The sequence below is a fragment of the Diabrotica undecimpunctata genome, chromosome 5 (genome assembly GCF_040954645.1).
Source record: "Diabrotica undecimpunctata isolate CICGRU chromosome 5, icDiaUnde3, whole genome shotgun sequence".
Lineage (NCBI taxonomy): Eukaryota > Metazoa > Arthropoda > Insecta > Coleoptera > Chrysomelidae > Diabrotica > Diabrotica undecimpunctata.
The window spans coordinates 46,131,912-46,145,725 of NC_092807.1; the positions used below are offsets into that span (position 1 = coordinate 46,131,912).

The 13,814-nt window shown below is 33.3% G+C and overlaps 1 protein-coding gene across 6 annotated transcripts in view; it reads left to right on the forward strand.

Annotated features, from left to right (window-relative positions):
• The window catches only part of LOC140441291 (uncharacterized), a 345,941-nt gene that overhangs the window by 141,787 nt on the left and 190,340 nt on the right, over positions 1-13,814 (forward strand). Inside the window, exon 1 of one of the 6 annotated variants that reach the window (XM_072531915.1) lies at positions 4,597-4,892. The exons of the other annotated variants lie outside the window; for them this stretch is intronic. Within the exon in view, the coding sequence (XP_072388016.1) occupies positions 4,783-4,892 (110 nt within the window). The 5' untranslated portion in view covers positions 4,597-4,782. Of the gene's footprint in view, positions 1-4,596; positions 4,893-13,814 lie in introns of those variants that run through there. 6 annotated transcript variants of the gene reach the window in all.

Sequence of the window (13,814 nt, forward strand, 5' to 3'; positions counted from 1 at the left end):
AATAACTAATTCAGGCATTTAATTAACAAAATATTAACAGGAAAGAAACATTATTTACTTCTATGAGATACGTCTAAAAAAATTCGAAGCGATTTGAGAACGTTATTTGTTAATAACAATTTCCGGCCCAATTGGAATAAAATAAAAAAATACATTTGAACTTATGAACGAAATATATATATATATATATATATATATATATATATATATATATATATATATATATATATATATATAGAATCGAATAAAAAGGATTGGTGCGGTAGAAATGCAAAAAAAATATCAGTATTTTCCGTTTCTAAGCATGTTTTTAGGGGTAAACCGCTCACCTATTAGTAATAGGCACAAAATACTAAATAGTGTATAAAAATGTAGACCTTCTACTACAATGCTAGCAGTGATAACCACAAACATACAATCCACAAAAATCAAACAGATACTTTATTCTTTTAAGCGAAAATAAAATTTAATGAAAAAATTCGTGGTTTACTGATCGATTTTATAGATGATATTTTCACTATATATTTACAAATCAGAAAGAAAGTAATTAATTAATTTTATGTAAAAAGTACTTACTTCAATTGAGCTAACCGTCTATTTCTTCGTATTACACTAACACATTTCTTGTAATAACGTCCCATATTTTAATTTATGCAAATAAAGAAATAAATAAAGTCTTTATGAAATAATTGAACAATCACTATACAACGGAGTTCTTTACAGATATACACGTGCTAAGCCGATTCTGGATAAACTAGATACCGACAGTTTTAAAGCTTTTATACCAGTGAGAGTTTTACTACACGTAATTTGCTGTGTGAAGAAAAATAAACTAGGGATAGGAGCGCCGGTGTCGATTCGCTCCGTTTAAAATTTGCGCCTACGCTCTTAAGAAGAAGAGATATATTCCTGAATTTATTCTATCTTACTGCCATTTACAGTTATACGTCTGGGGTCATCTGTGTTTGTCATTATTTTTGTTTTTTTCATATTCATTTTTAGACCGACGTATTGGGAGCTGGCTGCTAGTTCCCCCATCATAATTTGCAGTTCCTCGAATGTGCTCGCTATAATCACTACGTCGTCAGCGAATCTGAGGTGGTTTAACTTGTTGCCATTAACGTTAATGCCATAAGTTGACCAATTTGTAGTTTTGAAGACGTCTTCTAGGGCTAGGTTGAAAAGCTTTGGCGATATTACGTCTCCTTGTCTCACTAGTCTTTTAATGGGGATAGGATTTGTATTTTCGTCTAGTTGTACGATCATAGTTGCATTTTCATATATATTATGTATATTATTATTAGCTTGTTCTATGGCCCACATCTCGATACTATCAAACGCCTTTTCAATAGTCGATGAAGGCAAGAAATACGGGTAGTTGGTATTCATTTGTCTTCTCTATCAATGTTCTCATTGTCAGCAGTTGGTCTGATGTACTATATCCTTTGCGGAAGCCAGCCTGTTTAACCGGTTGGTAATTGTTCATTTTGTAGGTTAACCGGTTGTTAATAATTCTCATTAATAGTTTGTATACTTGACTGAGCAACGATATAGGTCTATAATTCTGTAGATCACATTTGTCCCCTTTTTTGTGCAAGAGTATTACTAGACTCTCGTTCCAGTCTTTAGGGATCTTGCTATTATGGAGACATCTATTAAATAGCTCGGTTAGTACAGGGATTGTTAATGTCTTGCTTGTTTTCAAGAGCTCGGCAATTATACCGTCGTGTCCTGGAACTTTATTATTTTTTAGCTCTTTTAAAGCTCTTTCTATTTCGAATCCCTTTACACGTGGTAGTACTTCTGATCCCACGTTTTTTATTTTTTTTTTTGACGTTCTCCTTTGTTGTTTCATTAGGCTGGCCTTGCGAGCTGTACAAGAATGTGTAGAAGTCTTCGACAATATTTGTTATTTTATATTTGTCCTTCTCTACCTTATTGTTGGCGTCTTCAATTTTGATGATTTTTTTAACTCCCAGTGCGGGTCTTAGACATTTTAAGCCTCTGTTGTTTTCAATGACCCGCTCTATTAAGTTCTCGTTCCATTTTTGTATGTCGCGTTTTAGTTCTTTTCTAATTGTTTTATTAAGTTCTCTGTATTCTTGAGTATGGCGTTTGTTTTGCGCTAGTAGTTGTCTTCTTTCCGTCATTGGCTGTTTAGTTTCATTGCTTATTTTGTCTTCTTTCTATTAAATGTTTAGTACTTACAATTTTGCCACAAACTGAACAATAAACTTTGTACATATCCATCTTCTTAGCGTCTAATAGCCACACTAGTTATTTTTGGCATTTTAAAATCAGAATACTTAACCATAAACAAGCTCTACTGACGATGCTTAAGTTTTAACTCTTACTTTTGGGAACAAAATAATTTGCAAAAGATCAATAATTCTATACATACTTCACGCAATTAACTTTTGAAACACCCTTTTATTACGTGATTATAATCGGTTACCTGTCATAGCAATACCAAGAATATTAGGTAGTATCTATAGGTACTATCGGTAATAATAAAGATTGAAATAGAATGAATATTCGAATTTCCAGTTACTTAGTCATACTATTAGTCATACGAAGATCAAAGAAATATCGAATATACACAAAAGCCACCACAGAACAAGAATACGCAACGACAGAAACGAATACATAGAGTCAGAAGAGGAGATAGCAATGGCGTGGAAAGAATACGCAGAAAGACTTTTTAATGACGAAAGACCAACACAACCAACGCGCAAACTTCCTTCCGAAAACTTATCAGGGCCATCAATAATGCGAAGTGAAATAGAATATGCAGTTAGAACCACAAAGATGCATAATGATGTAGATGATTATAACTGATAAATTGGAAGATCAGCAGTTATTACTTGATAGGGTGAAAAGCATAGGTAAAAAATATGGCCTCAAAATCAACATTTTGAAAACGAAGTATATGGTCATTAGCAGAAACCCTCCAGAAAACCCGATAATATGCATAGGTGACGATCGCATAAAACGCGTGAAAACTTTTAAATACCTTGGCACCACAATCAATGACCAATCGGATCCACAACAAGAGATAAAAACCCGAATACAAATGGCAAGACAAGCTTTTGTGAAATTCAGACCGCTCCTATGTAATCAAAAGCTAAATTTCGAAATACGCTACAGAATGGTCAAGTGCTACATATGGTCCATCTTGCTTTATCGCATGGAAACATGGACTTTGAAAAAAACATCTATCAACAAACTTGAAGCATTTGAAATGTGGTCATTAAGAAGAATGATGCGCATACCTTGGGTGGATAGAGTTCGAAACGATGACGTCCTTAAGAGAGCCGGCGTGGAAAGAGAACTCTTTAAATTAATTAAACAACGCAAGATTGGTTACCTTGGGCACATATTGAGAGGAGCAAAATATGAAATACCACAGTTAATCCTACAAGGGAAGATCGAAGGTAGGAGAGGAGCCGGCCGCAAACAATTATCCTGGTTAAGGAATATTAAAGAATGGACAGGAATACACAATACAGGCGAGCTATGTCACGCCGCCAAGAACAGAATTCTAGTAATGAGATAGTCGCCTACGCACTTTGGTGTATGGCATGTTAAGAAGAAGAAGTCATACTATTATCTACGGTTAGATAAATATTGTTTAAAATTCGCAATTCAAAATAAATTTACGTATATGCATTCTATGCATTTTTTTGTATAAATATGCAAAATCCCCTAATATTTGCATAAAATATGCAAAATATACAATATATGCATTTTGCATATTTGCCTAAGCCTAGTTATCAGCTATCCCTGATATACCTTTTAGAATCTTCAAAAACATAAGATACGTGAAATCAGTGAAATCAAATACGTACAGTGATTTGTACTGACTCGGCATTATCATTGGTGGTATTATTCTTGAAATCGAAGTATTAAAACTTAGTAGATATGTTACAGTTGGTCCAAAGAAGAAACCTATTAAATTTTGACAAATTTGGGAACAAAAGGTACAAAATATGCAAAAACACACTTCAGTATCATAGAACTGCATCAGATCCACTAACATGTAAATTTCTAGTATTTTAACAGGTTAAAATAAAGGTGGTTCGCATTTAGTTCTCTGTAGAAGCCTTCGATATTCCATTGTATTTGTTTATTTTGTATAAAACCGCAATCTCTCTTATTTTTAAACAATTTAAAAATCTCATACAGTGTATCAAAACCCACTGGAATTTACGTGTTAAAATTGATATATTCAGCTTTTTCCAAACACCTTCAAGTCCCAGATACAAATCCCAAGTTGCAAAAATGTATGTAGTTAAATTTCGTATTAATATACTAGCGAATTTAAATAAAATAATTCGTAATATGAAATCCATTTTGCGATTTGTGGTTCAGTTCCACGGAGGTTTAAAAAAAATCTAAGACTTTCTTTTAATTCGGATTTTTTTTTAATTGTATAAAATAATGCAAATTGATTTCGATTGTGTTCCTTTAAATGTACCTCTACGTAACTTGACTTCTACGATATAAAAAATAGATGATCGACGACAGGTCCATTATATATCGATATTTCCTCGTACTGTTATTCGCGTGGTGTCCGCGTCTTTTGCTGCATCTAGCGGGCACAGACGCATAACCCACCAGTCAATTCCTGCGAGCCGGGCGAACACTTTAGTCGTCGAATATATTGATAGCACCTCGCAGTGAGTTTATAGTTTATGGCGCGTGTTCTCATCGAGTATGGTGTAACCGGTCAGCTGTTGTGACAAGCAAGAAGACAGTGTTATAATAGAAAGTACACGCAGGATGACGTTTTTGTCCAAGTGCGCCAGGAAAGCGTCGACCTCTTCTGGTCTACCAATCTCTACAAGTGGAAACAAAGAGGCTGTCAGACCTAAAGCTTGGTTTGTCACAATGTGAGTATTCCTACTAAATAGGCAAAAAATATTTATACATTTAGAAAGTGCCGTTATTTAAAAATTTGTTCATAGAAAACATTGTACTTATTTTAACGTTTTCTATTTGTTCTTTAATTTTTAAAAAGAACTAAGTTTACATTTGGTACTTATTTAAATTTAGTTACAAGGGTATAAATATAAAGTGGCTTCATTCGATAAATGCTTATCTGGCAATTTCTATCCGCCTATTTATTTTTGTAGTATGATCATTGGTTTCATTGATCAAAATTCCTAAGTACTGTTATTTTTCTACTTGTTCAATAACTTAAACAAAAGTGGCGCTAAAACGCATCCCTGTCTAACTCCTCTACAGATCTTCATTTCTTCTGATTGTTGCCCATCTATTTAAACTACGGCACTTTGGTTCCAATATGTTGTTTGGGTTCTCTTTATGATTTTACTGTCAATGTACTCATAAGTATTGATACTAGTTTTTCCATTTCATTTCGGAACCCCAACTGCGTCTCACCAATCTCCCCTAACTTTTCATAGATTCTCTTAAGCTGTACTTTTAAAATATGACTCATGAGGCTCAGTGTTCGACAGTCAGATCACTCTTTTGCTGCTTGTTTTTTAGGGATGGTTATAAACGCTGAATTCAGCCACTCTTGCGGTATTATTTCCGTATCGCACACCTTGTTGAACAAATTTTCCAATAGTTCCTCAGTAAGAAAAAGTTACCATTTTTCACTAGTTTTAACAGTTCTACAGATATTTCGTCTAATCCAGCTGCCTTATTATCTTTAGAGTTTTTGATAGCGTATTTGATTCCATCTATTGTGATCTTCTGCCTCTCTCAAGAATATAATTCATATACATATCTCCTGTATTTCACCTCTTTCATCTTCTGTAACGTACTGCTATTATAGAAACGAATTGATCGAGAGTAGTGAAGCGATGTGAAGAATTGAATTTTTGTGACGCTACCCGTGATACCTCGCCTCAGCATTTTACTACAAAGAAAAAAGTAATAAAACGCCAGTATAAAAGCTTCTAACTTTACTAACTATAGAATAACTTATGCATAAAGAAATAAAAGTAATGATTTCGATTGTTCATTTGTTCAGCACAAAAATGCTGCCACTGGTTACAAATAGTTCAAAACCTAAGCAAATGTCATAGATACAAAATAAAATCTAAAATTTATCTTAAAACAACTAACAATACTATAAAACTCAGGCTACGTATAGTTTCAACACACATAAGCTTGCTGAAAGTTATATTAAAAAATTTCAGATTATTTTCTTTTATTATTGTTTATAAATGGCTTATATTGTTTCATTCAGGCAATCTGTGACTCTGTTTGCTCTATTCACTTGATCTTTCACTTCTGTTTCGAGCTTTCCGTAGCTACATAATGTGATGCCTAGATATTTAAACTTCATTACCTATTTGTTTTATTATCTGACCTTCCAGCTCCAATTTACATCTTAGTAAATTTGCTGTTGTAACCATGCATTTTGTCTTTTTTGGGGAAATTAACATTTTAATTTTTATCTAGGTTATATTAAATTGGTGCAGCATACGTTGTAAATCATCTTCACTTTGAGAGAGTAGTATTGCGTCGTCTGCATAGCAGATTACTTTAATTTCTTTTTCTCCCATTTGGTATCGTTTTTTAGATCTTACTTTTTTTATTATTTCATCCATAATCGGGTTAAACAATGGAGGACTCAGGGGATCTCCCTGTCTTATTTTATTGCCAGCTTCAATAGGGTCAGTTAGTTCTTCTTCTACGTTTACTTTTGTTGTGTTGTTTTGGTAGATATTCTCGATCGTTTTGGTTATTCCTAAAGGTATCTCTTTTGCGTACAATAAGTGGATAAATGTCCACGAAACATAGATATGCCGGTTTGTTGTACTCTAATGATTTCTCTTGCACTTGCCTCATTATAAATATAGCGTCGGTGCATGATCTACCCAATCTAAAAACTTGTTGTTCTTCTGCTAGTGTTATAATTTCATTCAGTTTATTTGTTACCACTCTGGTTATTAATTGTAGTGTTGTGTTGAATAAATTAAATCCTCTGTAATTTTCCGGGTCCGATTTGTCTCCCTTTTTGAAGAGAGGTATTAGGATGCTTGATCTCCATTCTTGAGGAATTCTGTTTTGTTCTTTTATCTTCTGGGTTAGTTTTAGTAACAGTTTGGTCAGATCTCGTCCTCAGTACTTTAGGAGTTGATCGAATTTCGGTGGTTGTGATTTTTGACATACGTATCACTTTTTTCAGGGCCAGATTGAACAGTACACAGCCCGTTATTTATTTTAAAAGGTTCAAACAATTCTACTGGATTCATATTCTACATTCAACTTTTTCAAGTATTTAGGTTTTGTTAAATTTACCAAATGATTTCGTAGTCTTTTATTGATCTGAATATTTCTCTACAATTTACTGAGTCGTAGGCTTTCTGGTAGCCTATACATATGTACGCTGCATTTTGGAGCGTAATTTCTTTGTGGTTAGAGCATTCAAAGAAACCTTTTTTTGTGTATGGTGCAAAGTATTCCAATATTACATTCACTGGGGAGGGATTTGAATTTTTGAGCTGCTGCATGCTGTAGTGACATTGTGGTATAGAGGCAGGTATTCTTTATATAGTTTCGCTGGGTGAATATCTATTCCGGGTGATTTGTTTCTTGTTAGTTTTTCTCTTCCTTTTGTTCCCCTTACCTCATCTTGTTTGTCCTTCAGATTTTCTTCTTCTTTGTCTATATTTTCGTAAGCTGCCCATGTTAGTCCTAGCTTACGGAAAACTGAGGGAAGTCTTTAGGTCAGATATTCCCATGTACTTAAAAAATAAGGTCTTTGATCAATGTATACTGCCAGTTATAACATATGGAGCAGAAACATTGACTCTTACGAGAAAAGCAATTAATAAGATACAAGTGGCACGGATAACAATGAAGAGGTCAATGTTGAATATATCCCTCAGAGACAGAGTTTCAAATCGAATGTGGTTTTTTTCCTAACTGGAAATGGTTACGGACGCTATTAAAAGAACTACAACGCTGAAATGGAACTGGGCATGACATGTTGCCAGAGTCAGAGAACGAAGATGGACCATGAAAATTTTAGAATGGAGACCTAGACACGATGCTTATCGTAATCGAGGACGTCCGACAACAAGGTAGTCAGACGATATCAAGCGCATCCAACACCACTGGATTCAAGGTGCTCAAGATCGGATGCAATGGAATTATTTACGGGAAATCTATGTTCAGCAGTGGACCTTTTCTTTGTTAATAGGTCGCCATTCAGCATTGGCTTGTGGTTTTCTTGAATTCTTTTCTATTGATGTTAAGGTTCCTATAGAATGTTCTTAATTATTTCTGTCTGCTAAGATTTTTTATATATTTAAGTTCCTTATTTAAGTGGATTCGTTTCTTTCTTTTGTGTATCCTCTTTTCTTTTATTCTATTTGTCTGCTGATGCTCTACAACTATTCTAATTCGTCCGGTAAGCTTTTTATGTAGGCCTTATTTTTTTCTCTTGTTATTATTTATGTTAGCTAACAATTTGAGCTCTTCCGATTGGTTTTATAATTTTTTCAAACTAATGTCTTATCTTATGCCATTGATTCAAGTACTATCTCTATATATTTATATCTATTCCAACTTATATTTCTGAAAACATCTTCCAGTACCCAGTTGCATAATTTTGGCGATAATATAAATCGCCAAACAGAAAAATCGTTATTAGATTGAAATTTGTGGAACGTACATTTAAACGGTAGTTGGTAATTTATACTCGTAGCTATTTTATAATCCATGTCAGTACATAACATTTATGATTTGCCATTGTTAGTAAATACATTATACTGTACAAAGTTTTATTTGTAAACAATACTTTTCGTAAAACCAACAATTTACTTTATGTAAATGATTATTCTGTGGAATTGGCTAAAATCCCAAACCGCGGCAATTTTATTACATTATACTGTGTATTTAAATTATTATTTCTATCAACTTTAATTAAATAATATCTGCCCTATACTTTCATTGGTTTTCAAGAAAATTTTTAATCAATAATTATATTTATTAGAAAATAGATTTTCCATTCTTATTTTTAACTTTTAACTTCAATCTTTTATTGTTTCGCTTTTCGTGGCTGTTTGATAATTTTTTTAATTATTATTTAAAATTACACAAAGACGTATAAACAATTTTCTTCATAGCAGCAATAAGACCACAAAAAAATTTTAAAAATAAATTCAAAGCAGTTTTTCCTAATCGTGATTCATTACCAAAATTTAACTGAAGCAATTAATTTGATTCTATCTTAATAAAAATCACAAAGATTCTGATCTCTTCACTACAAATATGCTCAACTCTAGATAATGGTGGCAAATTATTTCAATAGCGATATACGAACCGGTAATGAAAATCTCTTAATTAACTTAAAATCAGGAGGCTGTTAACTGTTTTATAAATATTTCAAAATATTTTTCAGCACTCTGTTATTCTGTTATGCCATGAAATTGACAATTCTATACTTACTTTGTGAGCTTGACATTGACGCCATTCTGCGGTTTTTGTATGCTAAATTAAAAATTAACATACCACATTAATATTTATTTACATCTTAGTAATAAAGAGAGAAAGAGTATTAAGTTTCTATTATAATTAAGATTAAGCGAACGTAAATTTCCTAGTGACAACTACGAGATTCAAGAATTTATATTATATATCCCTTCATCGCTAAGTCGGCCTTCCTTAGCTGCACTTTGTAACTAGCGAAATTCGGTCTACTAAACTACTTTATTTTATGAGAATAAACCACAATTATAATCAAATATGTTTTATATTTGATTTTTGATTTTCAAAAATAAAGAAATTGATAGATATCAGATAACGACGCACGGGATAATGAACATAGAGTTCAGTTGATAGATTCATGTATGAAGGGTCCTGGCGGGACCAGATAGTAAAAATAGACAAATCAGAGAACCAGTTTTCAATTCAATAAATGAAAACACACCGCGTAACAAATTTCTCAGTAGAATGTAGTAGAATCTAGTGACTAATAATTAAAGAAGTGAATAATAAGAAAATACTAACATTAATAAGTTAATAACATAACGTATACACCATTTATATTAAAAAAAAAACGGGATGTGGGAGTGACCAAGGAGGGAAAACATAGCTTTCTTAAGGAACGATCTCACAGAACGTGGAGTGGCGTTATTCATCGGCGAAGAGAAATACAAAATACGTTATAGGAAAAGACAAAATATAAAGACCGGAACCAACACAACGTGGAACACCGTATTTATTCTCAATATTTGTGGTTTACAAAGGATGCATGGATTGACTACCTAAAAAAGCCCTATGCCGAGTAAGAAAAAACGCTAGAACCGGAAACATTAGAAATTACCACAAATAAAGAACTTAATATAAATATACAGGAAGTTCGGAAAATACTTGAAAAGCTGAAGAACGGGATACCAAACAAATTACTGAAATACTGTGAAGCAGCAATGACAGAATAATTAACAAAATTTATTAATAAAACACAATAAAATACCGGAAGAATGAGCGAACTAATTCTACTATTTAAAACGGGAGATAAAAACAGCCAGAAAACTACAAAGGTATATACTCTTAAATACTACCCTAAAACTTTACAAGACAAACAACTAAAATTTTAAAAGAACTAAGAGTAAATCACTAGAGTATAATCTAGCAGAATTTCTGTGTCTGATTGATTCAAAGAAAACATTTGACATCGTAAGACTAAAAGATGTAATTTATCTTCTGTATAATAGAGAAATTGCCTAAATATTATAAAAACCATTGAAAACATCTACAAAAACAACAAAATAGAAGTCAAAATAGATGGACAAATTATAGAACCCATAGAAATAGGCAGCGGAACAAGACGCTCATTGAGCCCTATGCTCTTCAATTTAATCATGGATGAAATCATCAAAAGCGTTAACAAAGGGAGAGGATACGGAATGGGAAAAAAAGAAGTAAAAATACTCGGTTTCGCAAACGACGCAATATTGATCGCCCAAGATGAAGATAATCGGCAAATACTGGTCCACAGATTTAACATAAGAGCAAAATAATTTAATATGACAATCTCATATCAAAAAACTAAAATAATAGTAATCAGCAAAGAAACCATCATATGTAAAATAGAAATTGATGGCATCAGTGTTGAACAAGGAATGCAAATAAATTACCTTGGATATGGTAATCCAAATTACCTTGGAATTTCGAATTACACTATCCAGCTACGGAGACCTTAACAAAGAAGTGAGAGATTAAGTACACAAAGCAAATAGACTTGCAGGATGTATTAATAACACTATATGGCGAAACAAACACAATAACACTGAGATGCAGTCAAGAAGTTATAAAGCCACTGTAAGTCCAATAATGACAGAACCTCAGAAACAAGACCCGACACAGCCACAACACAAAGGCTACTGGAAACGGCAGGGATGATAGTAGTGAGAAGAATTTCAGGAAATACGCTGAGAAATCGAAAGAGAAGTAAAGACATTAGCAGAAAATGTAACGTACAATGTATAAGCGAATTGACACTAAATAGAAAAAAAGAATCGAATAACCACATAAGCAGAATGGGGGAGACCCGTGTCATCAAAATAGCAAGAGATAAGTCACCAATCGGCAGAAGAAGTACTGAAGCCGAACGTATTGAAAGAGTACACCGATTTAAATATCTGGGATATACAGTAAATGATAAGTGGGACCCAGACGTAGAGATTAAGATCCGAATTGAAATAGCAAGATCCAAATTCATAAAAATGAGAAAGCTCTTAAGCAACCGCCACCTAAGTATTAACCTCCAATGGCGCGCCACGAAATGCTACGTATTCTCTACGCTACTTTACGGAGTTGAAGGGTGGACGTTAACAGCAGCAACTATAAAGAAATTAGCGGCTCTAGAAATGTGGCTGTATCCACGCATACTGAGAATACCTTGGACAGACAGAGTGACCAGCACAGAGGTATTAAGACGAATGGATAAAGAGGTGGAATTGTTAACAACTGTTAAAAAGAGGAAAGCGTCATACCTAGGCCATGTGTTCCGTAATGATAAGTACAGTCTGCTACAGCTTATTGTGGAAGGCAAGATTGAAGGTAGAAGAGGTTTGGGCAGAAAGAAGAAATCCTGACTGAGAAACTTGAGAGAATGGTTTCAAATACCAGAAGCTGCGAACATAATACATGCGGCACAAAACAGAGAAACCTATCGTTTGATGGTCGCCAACCTTCGGTAGAAGACGGCAGATAAAGAAGAAGAATGCGACATTCAGAGAGGTATAATTTTCTACACCTCATACTACAGGGCAAAATTGTCGGAAGAAGAAGAACATTCTGGTTCCGAAATCTCCGAGAGTGGTATTAAGACACATCACTAATCTGTTTCGAGTTGCCGTGAACAAAACCGAGGTACATGGCAATATATGGAGAAGGTGTGTGTCTAAAAGACTGAGGAAAATAACGAAAAAGAATGGTTAAATTGCTTTGGTAACTTAAAAAAGCAACAAACGTATAAAAGCGATGTCACAAACACGACAAAGGAATAAAGATCCACCTGTTAATTTGCAAGATAATAATGTGTATATGAGTTCGCTGAAGATGCCTGTTTAGTATGTGATATGTGTATACCTATCTTTATACGTACAATTTGATGGCTGGTTAGTTATATGATATATTTATGTAGTTATTGACTGGATAGGTTTTTATTTTAAAACTGTTCTTTTATTTAAGTATGTTATGAACATTTTTTATATAATAACGTCATCATCATCATCAAAGTGGCGCGACAATCTGTTGTGGATCTTGGCCTGCTCACAAAGAAGTCGGCACTCCTGTCGATTCCTGGCAACTTTCCTCCATCTTCTAACGCTTAGAATCTGTAGGTCTTCTTTCACATCAGTATAACAACGTCTTTAAGTTTATTTTAATATATGTAATATCTTATACATTCCTCTTATATCAATCTTATACATTCCTTCCTCGCCATTCACATCTGTTTGAAATCAACGCTGTAATATTTTTTTTGTATTCTGAGAGCAATTCACTTTAAATTCAAGTCAACTATTTTGATATAAAACATACGTCAGTTTAATTTATATAAGACTCATTGTACAGTGAGAATTTTAATAATTTTTTATGGATGTCCATAAACAACATTTCGATTATAATAAATTTGTTCTGGTTGATAATACGTGCATCATATTGCCCAATAATATGATCCAAACTATTTATTGAACGTTGGACTCCAGTGTTAAAACTGCTAGAATAAAAACCGAGAGAGTTAAAGTTCGATTACGTCAGTTCGTGTAAAGTAAATCCATATTGTAAGTACAATTATTATTTGCTTTAATCAACACGTTAATTTTTTGTTCGTACATAATGCATATTATATTTTTGTTATGGTATTACATTTATATTATGTTTTTCTTTTTGACTTCTGTGTTAATGGCTGGCTCTCAGCCTTGGCAGTCGAATCATACATATTTTATTAATGGACGGGAGCTCTTGGATTCGAATTATGTTAAGACTGTGGCATTCTATATAGGGTCAACTTCCTAAAATGATTTGCAACTTCCAAATACATCAAAACAGGTATTGTAGTTATAAGGTACGCCAATAGTTAGTAGCAGGAATGCAGACTGTGTTAAAAATAGTTAAAAGCGACAGTAACATTAACATATCGCTATCTTTTTATAGGAGACAAGAAAGCTATTGGTTGGATGAAAACATTGTCTCTAAGTGAGAATATGACATTTGTGTAAATGTAATAAAACACGAAAGCCATATATAATATACATGATACAACATATTTTTTAAATTTTAGCTTTTAAAAATAAAACGAGTCGTGCAATATGTCACTGGAA